Genomic DNA, 14,946 nt, shown 5'->3' on the forward strand with positions numbered 1-14,946 from the left:
TCCCCGCTGTGACCAGCATCACCACCCCCAACAGCATTGCCATCCTCGCCACTACATCACTACAACCACCATCACCAACACTACCCCATCACCATCACCACCGCCACCACCATCACTGTCGTCACCACCTTCTACATCACTGTTTGAACCGATGGAGGAGCCCTCATGAACCCTGATACAGCATGGAGGAAAGACCCAATGGGAAGGGAAGAAGAAGGAAGCAGAAGGTCCAGAAGCTCAGGCCCTGCCACAGCCCTGGATTCTCGCAAACTCCAGCTCTGCGGGAGACAGGGTCTCCCCGGCCTGCGTCTGAGCCTCGTTCCCTTCCCTCCTCCCACACCCCGGGAGCCGAGAGCCGAGCCGGGCTCCAGCGGGTGTGGCCCTCGTGGTTCCCCAGTGACGGGAGGGGCAGGACCCTGGCCGCGCCCGCGGGATTGGCTGACTCGCGCCCTCGCCGCCTGCCCCCGCCTGGACGGTTTCCCGAAGAGACGGTGGACAGTGGCCCGAGCCACCGCCCCGAGCTCTGGCCGCCTCAGCCATGAGGTGGGCACCCGGCGGGCGGAGCGGGCCCCGGGGGCCCCCCTGAAGCCGTGGTGACGAGGGACGAGGCCGCCGGGCGCCGAAGGGGGCACCATGGACAAGTTCCGGATGATCTTCCAGTTCCTGCAGTCCAACCAGGAGTCCTTCATGAACGGCGTCTGCGGCATCATGGCCCTGGCCAGCGCCCAGGTGTACTCCGCCTTCGATTTCAACTGCCCCTGCCTGCCCGGCTACAACGCGGCCTACAGCGCGGGCATCCTGCTGGCGCCGCCGCTCGTGCTCTTCCTGCTCGGCCTGGTCATGAACAACAACGTGTCCGTGCTGGCGGAGGAGTGGAAGCGGCCGCCGGGCCGCAGGGCCAAGGACCCCGCCGTGCTGCGCTACATGTTCTGCTCCATGGCCCAGCGCGCCCTCATCGCACCCGTCGTCTGGGTGGCCGTCACGCTGCTGGATGGCAAGTGCTTCCTCTGTGCCTTCTGCACCGCCGTACCAGTGACCGTGCTGGGCAACGGCAGCCTGGCCCCTGGCCTGCCTCCACCCGAGCTCGCCCGCCTGCTGGCCCGGGTGCCCTGCCCTGACATCTATGACGGCGACTGGCTGCTGGCCCGCGAGGTGGCCGTGCGCTACCTGCGCTGCATCTCCCAGGTGAGGGGGCAGCACAGCCTCGGCCTGGGTCTCCCCTCGCAGCCCGGGGTCCCTCTGGCAAGGTCCAATCCCCCTCCTCTTGAAATGAGGCTTCCTCAGGGCACAGTCACGTTTTCCCGATAGATTGGAGCTTCCCAGGCTGGGCTGGGTCTCCTCTCAGAGAGGAGCTCTTTGGGGCAGGAGCATATCTTCCCAACTGAGGCCAGGGCTTCTGAAGGCAGAGCTGTGTGTCTTCTCTGCATCAGTGCTGTCTGGAAAAAGTACGATGGCTACCTCAGTCCCGAGGCCTCTGTCCCTAGAGTGGACCCAACAGCTCAGCCAACCCCACATTCTCCATCCTGAGCTCCAATGGGGAAGCCTGGCATATATATTTTTTAAAGATCTTATTTATTTATTCATGAGAGACACACACACAGAGAGAGAGAGAGAGAAAAGCAGAGACACAGGCAGAGGGAGAAGCAGGCTCCATGCAGGGAGCCTGACGTGGGACTTGATCCCAGGTTACCAGGATCAGGCCCTGGGCTGAAGGCAGCGCTAAACCGCTGAGCCACCCGGTCTGCCCAAGCCTGGTGTATTTGCATCCTTTTCTTCTTCCAGGCTGAGGCAGTGGTGAGGCAGATGGGTGGCTGGGCCATTTGGGTACATTTCCCTGCCAAATGTCCCCAGCAGGTGCCTCCCTACTCAGGGAGTGGGATCCAAGGGTCCTGGTGCTCTGGAAGGGAGGGCTTGGGTGAAGGGGATGCACTGTTGGGATGTGCCCTAAAGGTAGGGTTGGAGGGCCCACTGACTGGAAATATAGAGCTTGGTCCCCCCAGCCCCACTCCTTTGTCTTCTGGACCCTCTGGACCCTCCCCTGTCTAAGCCTCCAGGCCTCCCCTGCAATCACTGCAGCACAAGAAGAAAGCAGCAGCATGTCCTTACAGCAGATGGACCAGGGGCTGTCAGGGAAGGGGCAGGGAGCCAGGGCTAAAGGAACACTCTGCTCTGGCAAGTCCAGACCCCTGGCTCCCTGGCTCCAGCCCTCCTGTGGGGCCCACGTCTCCACCCAATGCCCCATGTGAATGTCACGCTCTGAGTGTACAAGCTCTGCTTCCCTCCAAACCACTTCCTCCCTGTGGGCACTTGTGCTATTGTACCAGGCCTCAGGGCCTGGGACAGCTGTCCCTCTGCCTGACCTTTAAACCACTGCATCATGAACTAAGAGGTCCCCTAGAGGACAGACTGCCTGGCCTATAGACATGTTTTGCCTGGCCTGCTGAGTGAATTCAGAATTCAGTCTTGGAATTTTGGAAAACCAGACATTTTCACATAAAGATCAGATTCCTAGCTGTACGTGAAATCTGAGGAGACCCAGCTTCATGGGGTCCACATTTCGTCTATGACCAGCACATGGGTTTTCCCCCAGACCAAGCTCATGCAGAGCAGCTTCCCAGCCCGTATTTGCTCAGCCACAACCCCCTGACCCCAATTATAGACATTTACCCGCCCCTCACATCTGACCAAAGGCTTCTCTGTGTAGCTGGGGGCTGATCCGGGAGCCCAGGTGAGGAGAGCCTCCTGCCCCATGCCTGACGGTGAATTATTGGCAGATTGGATCTAGCACCCAAATGTCTAGTGCTCTTCAGCAGAGTTCGAGCAAGTGTCTTGTTTGTTTCTTGAGGGTCCAGCTCAGAGCCCACACAGAGGAGGCTCATTTAGTGCTGGCTACCAAAAGGCAGACAATACCAGGAGCCAGAGAAGACATACAAAGCTCAGAAGAGGAAGGGTCACTATGGCCCTGGGAGGTCAAGGAAAAGGCATATGGGTAGCAAGGGCCTATTGATATGATAATAGTGGCTAATGGTTACTGAACACTAACTATGGACCAGGCACTGCACTGTTCATGATCACATTTAGTCCTCACAAAAACCCTGTGAGAATGTACCATTAGCAGCCCCATTTTATAGGTGGGGAGACCAAGGTATCTAACAGAGAAGTTAGATACTTTGCTCCTGGTCAACTAATAAGGACTGGAGACAGGGTCCAAAACCAGGTTGCCTAGTTCCAAGGTCTGCCCAGTTAACTCCTGTGTATTGAGTGCCAGGCCTACACACGGGCATTTTACTCGCAGGATCCCATTTCCATGAGATGGTGTATCTATGCCCATTTGACAGAAAAGGAAAATCGAGTCCAAGAGGTGAATTCATTTACTCCTCAATACTCTTTTCCCTAAAAGTCCTGATCCAGAGTGCTTGGGGATTTTAGACAGGCTTGGGGGGCCAGAGGGCAGTACCAGTCAACTCCCCGCTGTCTCCCCTGCAGGCACTGGGCTGGTCCTTTGTGCTGCTGACCACGCTGCTGGCCTTCGTCGTGCGCTCCGTGCGACCCTGCTTCACACAGGCTGCCTTCCTCAAAAGCAAGTACTGGTCCCACTATATTGACATCGAGCGCAAGCTCTTTGATGAGACGTGCACAGAGCATGCCAAGGCCTTCGCCAAGGTCTGCATCCAGCAGTTCTTTGAGGCGGTGAACCATGACCTGGAGTTGGGTCATGCCCACGGGGCACTGGCCACAGCCCCTGCTGGCTCAGCTGCCCCGGCGACCACTGACGGGGCTGAGGAGGAGAGGGAGAAGCTGCGCGGCATCACGGATCAAGGCACCATGAATAGGCTGCTCACGAGCTGGCACAAATGCAAGCCGCCCTTGCAGCTGGGCCAGGAGGAGCCACTGATGGGCAACGGCTGGGCAGGAGGCAGGCCCCGGCCTCCACGCAAGGAGGTGGCCACCTACTTCAGCGGAGTGTGAACCGTGGCCAAGTGAAGAAACGGGAATGGGGTATGAGCCCACAGCCTCTCAGACCCCCAAACCAGATGGAAAATGAAGCCTGCAGGTGTGGGTGGTAAGCCCCTAGAGCAGACCTACGCGCCCAGGCATTCACCTGCCCGTAGAAGCAGGAAACTTGGAGCTGGAAGGGGACAGCAATCCTCCAGCTGTGACCCAGCAGTATTAGTCAGAAGGATTCAGAACTGGCTGGGGAGGGACAAGCCCCCACCTGCCCAGCCCCTCTCCAGCTACTTCAGCCCTGCCTCACTGTCTCCTCTCAGGTCCTACAGCCACTCTGGCTGTGAATTTTTACAACCTCTGTCCCTCATCCTCAAGGCTCAGGGAGTGGGAGGGCGTCCAGCTGCCTCACAAAGCAGGAATCCTCTGCTTTTGGTTAGGCTCCTGAATGAGGCTGAGAGTGGGTTGTAAGGACATGGCACACAGCTTCACCTGATGTAACACACCTGCTGCGACAGGGGATGAGACAAGATGCCAGAAGTTAGGTCTACTCAGGAGAAACCAGAGTGTGTGCTCACCATGGAGGCCACCCTATAATCGTCAAGTGGATTGCACGTTTATTTAATACTGAGCACTAAGTCTTCCTGTCTTACCCATTTGAGAGGCTACAACCAAACACCTACACCTCAGAGACTGAGTAGCTTATATGCAACAGTTTACTTCTCATAGTTCTGGAAGCTGGAAGTCCAACAACATGGCTCTGGCATGGTCACGTTCTGATGGAGGCCTTCTTCCTCGTTCAAAGTCAATGCCCTCTGGCTGTGTCCTCACAAAGTAGAAGGGGCAAGCGTCTTTTCAAGGCACTAATTCCGTTCATGAGGCTCTGCTCTCATGAATTAAGCACCTCCTAAAGGGCCCACCCCTTAATACCATCACCTTTGGGAGTTAAGATTCAGCCCCTGAATCTGACCATACCAACATCCTTTGGAGGGATCCTTGGAGACCACCTGAACACCTTCACATCCAAATCTCAGGGGGAAATCAGACCAGCCCAGAACTTGGACATTTAGAAAAGAAGCTGATATATTCCCCATTTTCTCAAAAACCTTGGGGAGGGGGCTCCAGAGAGCTAAGAGGCTTTGCCCTGAGGTAGGGATGAGGATGGGAGGGTTGGGGGGGGGGATCTGCCTAGAGTAGAAACAGCTCAGACTTGAGAGAGAGAGAGAGAGAGAGAGAGAGAACTGGGTCACACGTTGGCTCTACCACTTACAGTGTCCCTCAGACCAATTGCTTCCTTTTCTGTGCCTCAGTTTCCTTATCTGTACCATGGGGATGAGAGTACCTACCTGATGGGGTTGTTGTAATCATGAAACAGGTGAAGCATGGAAAGCTTGTGCCACAGAGCAGGCATTGGGTATGTGGTGGCTAATGTGTTTGTAGATTCTTTACCCTGAATGCTTATCCTCCTTCCCTGGACATAAGGGGAAGGTGACATAAAGAACTGGAGCCACCATGTCAAGGAGGGAATTGAGGGCCAAGAAGATATAAATCCTACTCATCTAAGAACTCATTCTTGGGGATCCCTGGGTGGCTCAGTGGTTTGGTGCCTGCCTGTGGCTCAGGGCGTGATCCTGGAGACCCAGGATGGAGCCCCATGTTGGGCTCCCGGCATGGAGCCTGCTTCTCCCTCCACCTGTGTCTCTGCCTCTCTCTCTGTCTCTCATGAATATTTATTTATTTATTTATGATAGACATAGAGAGAGAGGCAGAGACATAGGCAGAGGGAGAAGTAGGCTCCCTGTGGGAAGCCTGATGTGGGACTCGATCCCAGGACCCCAGGATCACAACCTGAGCCAAAGGCAGATGCTCAACCACTGAGCTACCTAGGCGTCCTCTAAGAACTCATTCTGATCTTGATCCCTGCAACACTGCTTTACTGATTTCCCTTCTTTGCATCTATTCTTCCCTCCCTTACCACTTCTGAGATCCAGTTTCGCTTATTTGGAAGGAGGATAAGCCCTGTAGGCCTGCGGGGCTGAAGGAGCCCTCTAGGCTCCTCTGGGGGGTGCAACTTCATCTAGGTCCTGAATGTGGAGAGGGCTCAGAGGAGTAGAGACCAGGTCTGTGTTGATAGGTGGGGAGGAGCTTCCAGGGGGAAAAGCCAGCTCAGAATATTGAGAGGTACAAATGTCAAGAAAAGAGCAAAGCTTTGGGTAAGGCAGATTGGGGTTCATAAACAAGAGCTGTAAGACCTCACCAAACCCCTCCAAACCTCAGTGTGTCTGTCTGTAAAATAGATCTCAAGGAGAATAAAGGAGGGTAACTTTTGAGGAAGAATCTGGAAGTGTTTGGCACATAGTAGAATCTGAATAATGAACACTGGTCCTTTCCCTTCATTCCTACCCATGGACAATCACAGCTCCCAGAGGCCAGCATGGCACTCAGCAGTCCACTGTCTAGAACCACAAGTATTGCAGAGCTGACAGGAGGCTGGGGCAGGTGGGTGTCTCTCCCTTAATCATAGGGGTCATCTAGCCCATCCTCAGGCAGGGCTCTCCCCCTTAGCATTCTTGATCCATGACTTTCCAGCCTCAGCTTGCACACTCCCATGAATGGGGAGCTCATGATCACTTTCCAGGACAGACTGGGCAGCTCTGATGATAACAGAAGGGTTCTTTCAGCAAGCTGCCTTCTTGTAATTTCCACCCACCTCCCAGAGCTCTGCCCACAGGGCCTCAGAGAATCACTTGCCAGCCCTCCTGAGATTTGAAGCAGTGCCTGAGGTTAGCTCAAGTATGGACAGAAGAGCCAGTGGTGGGGAGGACTGGAGGGGGCAGGATGGCTCTCAGGGAGAAGAACCAGAATAAGTGGGGAGGCCCTGGCCTGTGTATCCTGATGGCATGACCCTGCCCTCTAACCCTGCCGGGGTCTCTGTGGCAGCTTCTGTCCAGTGGGAGTCAGGCATGAGGAGTGCTCCTGAAATGGGCAGGGAGGGCAGGCCCAGGCAGGATGTCCGGGAAGGTCCCCCACCTGGCCCCTGAACTGGTCCCACTGGTGTGCAGCACTGTCAGGGCGCCTACCCGCCCGCCGCCTGCCAGGGCAGCTGGCTCAGGACGGCAGGCAAGGAGGCAAGGCCAGGCGCGCACAGGCTGCGCCGCTGAACTTCCTCTCCTCTTGCACCGCCCTCCCCGCCCGCCCTCCTCTGCCTGGCGCCGGAGGGAGGCTGTTTTTCCACTGGTTGCTGCACAGAGTTCCATCCTGCTGTTTCATCCTCTTTCCTGGAGTTTAAAACTTCTTTGAAAACACCACCAGCCCCAGGCCCTGCTCATCTCAAGCTCCCTGCTCTGGTGCAGAAGAAAGCACAAGGGAGCCAACGGAGGGCACGGCTGGCCCGCAGCACTTCAGGGGGGCCTGCCTTGTAGGCCCACGCCCCGCGGAGGCTGGAGCCACTGGGTGGCGCTGCAGCTGGCATCAGGTAAGGAAGGGCCCCTCCCTGAGGCTTGCCAGGCGAGGGGAGTGTGGCAGGACTGCTCAAGGCTGCCCAGAGGGATTGTCCTGGAGAGAAAGTCCCCACTGAGGCTCCTCATTCTAGGCAAGGCCAGTGGTGCCCCCCTCTCCCAGCCTGTCCTGTCTTCTTGCCCTGACTGCTGTGCTTAGAGATCCTACCCAGGCCCAGATGTGACCCCCCTCCCTGACCTGAGGGACAGGGCCAGTAGTCTCAGATGGCCTGGCCCGCCTCTGCTCACCACCCGCTGTGTTCAGATATCTTGTACCACGCTTTGGGCAGCTTATGAACCCAGGGCCTCATGAAAGTCATGAGGAGCCTTGAAGCCAAAAGGGGAAGAGGCAGAGGGAGAGGAGCCTGCTTTAACCCATTCATCTCTGGCAACATTACAAACTCTTTCCCAGGGAGAGGGATGGAGCCCCTGGGCTGTGAGTGGGAGGAAGAGTCTGCTCCCTCCTCCTCCTGGCTCCCCACGTGGTCACGGAGCTCTGCCCGCCCCATCTGGCAGCATTGGCAGAGACCGGGTGGGGTGTTAGTGTAGAGAAGAGGCACAGAAGGAAATATGGCAGGGGGCCCCACCTGTTTGCTGTCCATCCTTTCCCTCCACTCCCTGGCTTCTGGCTGTGGACTTTTGTTTTTCAGCCCCCAGAGCAGGAGGACACGGGCCACACCCTGGCTATACCCATCTCTCTGCTTGTGTGGGTGGGGTCTAGAAAGAGCCCCAGGCGTGGCCACTTCCTGGCAGGCTGTCCACATCCCAGACCATGGCCGAGCAGGCTGGGGATGAGCTGGGCCGAGCAGGCTGGGGATGAGCTGGTAGAGCTTTAGTTTCCATCCCTGTCACTGGCAGGCTGGGAAGCTCCCTGGGAGGCTGCTGGGTAGGGAAAGGGTGATTGGGTGGGGAAGAGAAAGTTCGCCAGGGCTCTCATGGATGAGCACAGAGCACAGTCAGGAGACCAAGAAAACAGAGGACCCACCCTTATCTGCTTCCCAAGCCTCCTTATAGGGCAGGCTCAAAAGTCCTGCCCAGATACCTCTATACTGTGATGGCCTCGAGAGAGGCACTTTCACTTCTTCAGGCCTTAGTTTCCTGATCTTGGCAGGAAGGAGAGTCGTCTCCACTGCCTCACCTCTGGGAGCCACCTTAAAGCCTTGACAGGGTGAGATGGAGGGTCTCACACATAGGACAATTGTCAGGCATCATTTATTCCCTACAGCATCCCTATGGGGAGACCAAGGGCTGGAATGATTTGTCCTCCTTTCACAGAGCAGGACACTGAGAAACAGAGAAAAGCCATGAAGTATGTTGAGAGCCAAGATCTCCTAAACCAGTCTGGACTCTGAGGTCTCCCAAATGAAAAGTTCTCATGAACTCCAGGGACACTGTGCCTTGCTCGGCACCGACCAGGGGCCTTTCTCCACCCCACCCCACAGAGCTGAATCAAACCCAAGTCCCTTACCTCCCAGGAAACCCATTCCAGCTGTGATGCCCATCACACCTTCCAAATAGTCCTAGGTCCCTCAGCGTATTAGTACCACCTGAAGCCCCACATCCTCCAGTGCCACAAGGCCATTCTTCATCCCTAATTCAAGGGAAGCTTGTGGGAGTAACAAGAACCCAAGTGCCCAAGGCAGACACACATGTGGCCCTGGCAAGCCCCTCAGCCTCAGAAAGCCTCTGCTTTCTCTATGCACAACAGGGATACGACAGGTCAATGTGGGATCATGACAACAGGCAATGAGGGATGGAAAGCATCTGACACCCAGTGGGAACTCAGTGAGCAGTGGCTACCACATCCCCTAGGCCCCAGGGCTCCCCAGATTTCCCCCTTTCTCACCAGCATGGCCATACCAGATGCTCTCAATTTCTTTCAGTTTTCAGAGGCAAACGTTTATCAGTCATCTACCACTCCACTGAAAGCACCAGACAGGCCACCAGAGGGGATAAAATGGCAAGACTGTGCCCTGCCTTCAGATGCCCACCCACCTGCACTCCTTCCTAGTCCCATTGGGAATCACCCATCCCTGTCTCCTCCCGCCCCCATCCTCGCAGCTGGTCCCTGAGCTGACTTGTCACCATGGCAGCCCTGATTGCAGAGAACTTCCGCTTCCTGTCGCTCTTCTTCAAGAGCAAGGATGTGATGATTTTCAATGGGCTGGTGGCACTGGGCACGGTGGGCAGCCAGGAGCTCTTCTCTGTGGTGGCTTTCCATTGCCCTTGCTCACCTGCCCGCAACTACCTGTACGGGCTGACGGCCATCGGCGTGCCTGCCCTGGCCCTCTTCCTCATTGGGGTCATCCTCAACAACCACACATGGAACCTGGTCGCTGAGTGCCAGTACCGGAGGGCCAAGAACTGCTCAGCTGCCCCCAACTTCCTCCTCCTAAGCTCCATCCTGGGCCGTGCAGCGGTGGCCCCTGTCACCTGGTCCGTCATTTCCCTGCTGCGAGGTGAGGCCTATGTCTGCGCTCTCAGCGAGTTTGTGGATCCCTCCTCACTCACAGCTGGGGAGAAGGGCTTCCCACCAGCCCATGCCACGGAAATCTTGGCCAGGTTCCCCTGCGGGGAGGGCCCCGCCAACCTGTCAGGCTTCCGGGAAGAGGTCACCCGCAGGCTCAAGTATGAGTCCCAGGTAAGGCTGTGCAGAGGGAAGCTCCTCTTCTCTCTTCCCTAGGTGATGGCTGCTGGGGAGGTACCGGGATGGTCCAGTGTTGAAGCTAGCGCTGGTCTGAGGTATCTGAGCCAAGTAACCTGTGGGTTAGGACTTGGTGCGGCAAGTTTTAAACATTAAAAGAATGTTCTTCTGGCTCAGCCTTGATCCCAATCATAGATTAAGCCCCTTTTTCTCCAAGATTGAGCATGAACCCCCATGAGCTTATGAAACAACTGCTGTCAGCTAGGAGTTGACACTTTCCAAACCCAGAAGGACCCCAGCCCAGCACCGACTCAGCCCCAGGTTTTGCTGACATCAGGGAGCTCCAAGCCAGAAGGGATGTTTAGTTTGGAAGCAGCCGCTACTGCCCCAATCCTAGCCACAGCTGTGGCTCACTTCTGAAGGAGCAGAGGTCAGTCAGGGGGATAGAGGGCAAGGGCAGAGGCCTGGGCAGAAAACACAGCTGCAAGTGTTCACTAGAGCAGCAGAGCATGAGGGAGATATGAAGGAGCAAAAGACTTTCTAAAAAACGAAAACAAGACAGCCCAGATGACTCAGCGGTTTAGTGCAGCCTTCCATCCAGGGTGTGATCCTGGAGGCCTGGGATCGAGTCCCACATCGGGCTCCCTGCGTGGAGCCTGTTTCTTAAACATTTAATCCCCTTAAGACCAAGCCCTCTCTCTGTGTCTCTCATGAATGAATAAAATCTTTTAAGAAATAAATAAAAAACAAAACAGGGAATGCGATTTCAAGGCAATGAGGATAAAGTGGAATCACAGCCTGAAGGGCCAGCTTCCCTTACAGAAGTAGGATCTGCTCTAGGAGTGGGGTGTGGGCCAGGTTCAGCCCAGCCCAAGCCCTGTGACCAGCCTTCTTCCTGGGGTGGGTGAGGGTCCAGGCAGCTCCCTGCCCTTCCTCAACCCTGCACCTTCTCTGGCCAGCTCTTCGGGTGGCTACTCATCGGCGTGGTGGCCATCCTGGTGTTCCTGACCAAGTGCCTCAAGCATTACTGCTCACCACTCAGCTACCGCCAGGAGGCCTACTGGGCACAGTACCGCACCAATGAGGACCAGCTCTTCCAGCGCACCGCCGAGGTACACTCACGGGTGCTGGCTGCCAACAATGTGCGCCGCTTCTTTGGCTTCGTGGCACTCAACAAGGATGACGAGGAGCTTGTTGCCAGGTTCCCAGTGGAAGGCACACAGCCTCGGCCACAGTGGAACGCCATCACTGGCGTCTACTTGTACCGTGAGAACCAGGGCCTCCCACTGTACAGCCGCCTGCACAAGTGGGCCCAAGGTCTGGCAGGCAATGGGACAGCACCAGAAACCATGGAGATGGCCCCCCTCACCTCCTGAGGGTCCTTCATCACACTCTTTGCAAGTGACAGTACTTGGGTTTCAAACTGAACTCCACTGCGTGCTCACAGCAGCATCAGACGGGGATGATTTTTAAAACTTTTTTGGGAAACAGGCCAGGAGCAAGGAGCACAAAGCAACCTGGGGTGTGGAGAGAGCTAGTAGACAATGGGGTCCGCTTCCACAGGAAGGTTCTCAGACCTGAAGAAACCCCCTCTCCTGCTGCCACCAACCACTGGGGTCAACAGCTTTGGAGAAAAGACCCCTTTGCAAAATTCGTCCTTAATTAACTAGGACATGGATGACCTTTTACTGGTAGGACTCCAAGGCTGGGAAGCCCTGACCAGCAGAGCCAGGTAACCGTGAAATTCACCAGCAGACTCCTTGTACAGGATATCGTGCTATTAATGGATGTGTGACTGATTGCATATGGTTACCTGGCTCAACAGCGCTCAGCCAGGAAGATGCCCTCCAATGTATGCTCTGGCATTATTTTATATACTTAAATTTTTGATAAAGTTTTTCTTAGTATAAAGGACTAGCCTGGTGTCTGCATGATTGGACAAGCCATGCCATAGCAGGCAAGGGGTCATGGAGACAGGCCCAGATCCCATCCTCTGCAGGAGGGAGGGGGGACCGAGAGACCCTGGGCAAGATTAAGATGGATGGGAGGGCAGGGGTGCAGGGAAAGCCAGGTGTCCCACATGTCGGATGACCCTATGGCTGATGATGTCTTGACAATTCAATTCAGTTATCTGATTTGATCTGGGGAACAGGTGAAGCCTGGCTTTTCTCAGAGGGAAGATCGCTTTAAATTTCACAAGTCAGAAGATCCTGCACTCAGTAGGGCAGACTATCTCCCCCAGATAACGTAGTGCTAATGACCAAATCCCACCCTCACCTGCCTGCTCTTGCCTGATCACCTCCGCCACCTCTAAAACCCTCGATGCTCTCCCTGTCCTGCTTCCCAGCATTCCACCCAGTCACTTCCCAAGGAAAAGCTCCCCAGCTCTCACAGCATTTAAAGCCCTGCCAAAGAAAACATTTAATCCCCATAAGACCAAGCCAAAAAAGAACTAGCTTCAACAACTAGCCTGGTCTCTGCTGGTGTCCAAGAATTCTGAAACATTTGGGATTATTACGTATCAAAGGAGGTGGAAACCATCTTTCTGGGAAGTTTACAAGGGTCACAGGGAGGATTAGGTGTGGACCCATCATGTCCCTTTTCCCTCAGGTCTCAAGGAAAACCATCAAACTAGTCAATGCCCTCCACCCAGCAACATCTCCCCAGAGGAGCTACGAGGAGACACAGAGAAACCAGGCAGCTCTCCCCAACTCAGCAGTCCACGTCCTCACTGAGCCTCCTACACACCAGGCCCTGTGGCAGCACACAGACATACACACTCTCACTTAATCCACAGAACAACTCTCTGAGGTAGTTTTTGACCCCATTTCACAAATGAGGCTCCCCATTTGGAAAGCTTGGATAATCTGGGCCTGGTAGGCCTGGGAGGAAACCTCACCGGGTGGTCTAAGCCAATACCTGTGGCTTTCCTCTCAGATGCCTTGGTTCCCCAACTGTCCTTTCCCCAGAGGCCTCTGCCCTTGCCCTCTTCCCAGCCTCACATACTCCACAAGAGCACCAGCACTAGCTGAGCTCAGGCTGAGGGAGCCCAGAGATTCCGAGCCTAGGGGAGGAGGCCCACAACTTGGGCCCTACTGACCCCCTCTGGCTGGACCGAGAGCTTGCCAGGGCCAAAGTGGGGTCCTGACCACAAGAGCATCAGGAGTCAGCCCCTCCATTTCTGCTCCCCAGGAAACTCCTGAGAGGGAGAGAGCCTTAGCTTTTCTAGGAGTCCAAGAGCCTGGTGTCTACAACCCCTAAGCGGCCTCAGAAACAGAAAAGGGGGCGCACCTGGGTGGCTCAGTCAGTTAAGCATTTGACTCTTGACTTCGGCTCAAGTCATGACCTCAGGGTCGGGAGATCGAGCCCTGAGTTGGGCTCTGTGCCTATTGGTGAGTCTGCTTGAGATTCTCTCTCTCTCCCTCTGCCCCACCCCCACCCCTAATGCAAGTGCAGTCTCAAAAAAAAAAAAAGACGGAAAAAAAGTGAAATATAGTACTAAAAACAAGCAGAAAGGAATTCTAAGAAAGCTCAAATTCTTTTTCATCTTGACAGGATTACCCTAAAGGTGTTGCAGAAAAAGCAACACTTAAATAAGAGTCCTCAGGCAACAGTTTTCCAGCTGCCCAGGTGCCTGATATTTGGCCGGGCCAGTCCACTGCTGACAGTGATCATCTGAGGCCAGCTGGCCCCTAGTTCTCCAACACAGAGCTCTTAGCTTCCACGTATTCCAGGGCCTTCGCCTTTACTGCCTGCACGTCCTTCTCAGTGCCATGTTGTTTCTCATAGTCCAGGTAGCGCTTGAAGAAGAATTTCATTCGCTTGGGGGCCAGGCTGAGATGAATAACCCGTTCAAAGATGTCCCTGTGAAGAAGAGCAAGGCAGCATTTGTCTCTTAGCCCCTGGCCACTCGAATGCCACCAGCCTCCATCCACATGCTCTCTGGCTCTACAGCCAGACCCTCTTTTCTCCAGCACTCTCACTTCTATCTTTACATGTATTACCATTTTCAACTCCTAAGGTGTCCATGGGGAGAAAGATTGCTCCCACTTTCTAGATCAGACAGGCACTCACTTACTGGCCTGAAGTTACACAGTGAGTCAGGACAAAGCTACTAGGATGGAGACACACAGAAGGTATGGATTTGTGAGAAACACTCTGCTTCAAACTCACTGATGGGCTTGGGTGAGGCACTACTTCTTTCTGGACCTCAGTCCACCCATCTCTAATCCTCCCTGCCCCATGGGGATGTAGGTGACAATAGCAAGCCCGTCACCATTCTCTACCACAAGAGCAAGGCTCAGTGAATTCTGTGGGAAACCCAAGTTTCCTAAACCCCACCAGGGCCAGCCTAACACCCACCCAAGACCGAGACACAGACTATAAGCTCGCCCCTGAGGCAGCAAAAGTCTCAAAAAGAGAGTATCACAGGACCTCATGTGTGATGTCAGAGCTATTCCTCTAGAAAGAGTAAAAGAACTGGGGATGCTGGAAGATGCTGTGGGGCTAAACTCATCCACTTGGCCAACATCCCCAAACTCCCACAGGTAATTCAGCTCTATTCTGTCTTCCCCTCTCACCGGACTTCCTTCTGGCTGCCATGCTTAATGGTCATGTCGATGTAAACCGACCAGACATCAGTACGCTTTGGGTAGGTGCTCAGTGTATTCTCAAAAATGGCTTTGGCCCGTTCCGCATCTCCCAGCTGGAACTCCAGCTGGGCAAACTTGGCAATCACATCCACATCTGCAGGGAGAGAACAGTTCAGACACACAAAGCAGACAGACCCCTCACCACAACATAATGTGCTGCACAGAGATCAGACTCCTGACTGCCTACTACTCACAGGTTCGAAGGCGT

General features: G+C 55.1%; 3 protein-coding genes across 4 annotated transcripts in view; 2 read left to right on the top strand and 1 right to left on the bottom strand.

Annotated features, from left to right (window-relative positions):
* Positions 1-447: 447 nt before the first annotated feature.
* CALHM1 (calcium homeostasis modulator 1) lies at positions 448-4,721 on the top strand. The gene is made up of 2 exons (XM_077877787.1): positions 448-1,185; positions 3,487-4,721. Exons 1-2 carry the CDS (start codon positions 634-636, stop codon positions 3,967-3,969), a joined length of 1,035 nt encoding a protein of 344 aa, XP_077733913.1. The 5' UTR covers positions 448-633; the 3' UTR covers positions 3,970-4,721.
* Positions 4,722-7,111: 2,390 nt separating this feature from the next.
* CALHM2 (calcium homeostasis modulator family member 2) lies at positions 7,112-12,003 on the top strand. The gene is made up of 3 exons (XM_077877788.1): positions 7,112-7,420; positions 9,326-10,083; positions 11,046-12,003. Exons 2-3 carry the CDS (start codon positions 9,529-9,531, stop codon positions 11,460-11,462), a joined length of 972 nt encoding a protein of 323 aa, XP_077733914.1. The 5' UTR covers positions 7,112-7,420; positions 9,326-9,528; the 3' UTR covers positions 11,463-12,003.
* Positions 12,004-13,605: 1,602 nt separating this feature from the next.
* PDCD11 (programmed cell death 11) overlaps positions 13,606-14,946 on the bottom strand; it is a 44,513-nt gene continuing 43,172 nt past the window's right edge. For both annotated transcript variants that reach the window (XM_077877780.1, XM_077877781.1), the window contains exons 35-36: positions 14,667-14,832; positions 13,606-13,950 (exon numbers count right to left, since the gene is read on the bottom strand). In XM_077877780.1, coding sequence (XP_077733906.1) covers positions 13,779-13,950; positions 14,667-14,832 — 338 coding nt within the window. In that variant the 3' untranslated portion in view covers positions 13,606-13,778. The remainder of the gene's footprint in view (positions 13,951-14,666; positions 14,833-14,946) is intronic.

The sequence above is a fragment of the Canis aureus genome, chromosome 29, assembly GCF_053574225.1.
Source record: "Canis aureus isolate CA01 chromosome 29, VMU_Caureus_v.1.0, whole genome shotgun sequence".
NCBI classification, from domain to species: domain Eukaryota; kingdom Metazoa; phylum Chordata; class Mammalia; order Carnivora; family Canidae; genus Canis; species Canis aureus.

Excerpts from the sequence above, each read along its gene's own strand:
- CALHM1 (XM_077877787.1), top strand. The coding sequence starts at position 634 with ATGGACAAGTTCCGGATGATCTTCCAGTTCCTGCAGTCCAACCAGGAG. Across the intron at positions 1,186-3,486 it reads ACCTGCGCTGCATCTCCCAG|GCACTGGGCTGGTCCTTTGT; the intron begins GTGAGGGGGCAG and ends TCTCCCCTGCAG.
- CALHM2 (XM_077877788.1), top strand. The coding sequence starts at position 9,529 with ATGGCAGCCCTGATTGCAGAGAACTTCCGCTTCCTGTCGCTCTTCTTC. Across the intron at positions 10,084-11,045 it reads GGCTCAAGTATGAGTCCCAG|CTCTTCGGGTGGCTACTCAT; the intron begins GTAAGGCTGTGC and ends TTCTCTGGCCAG.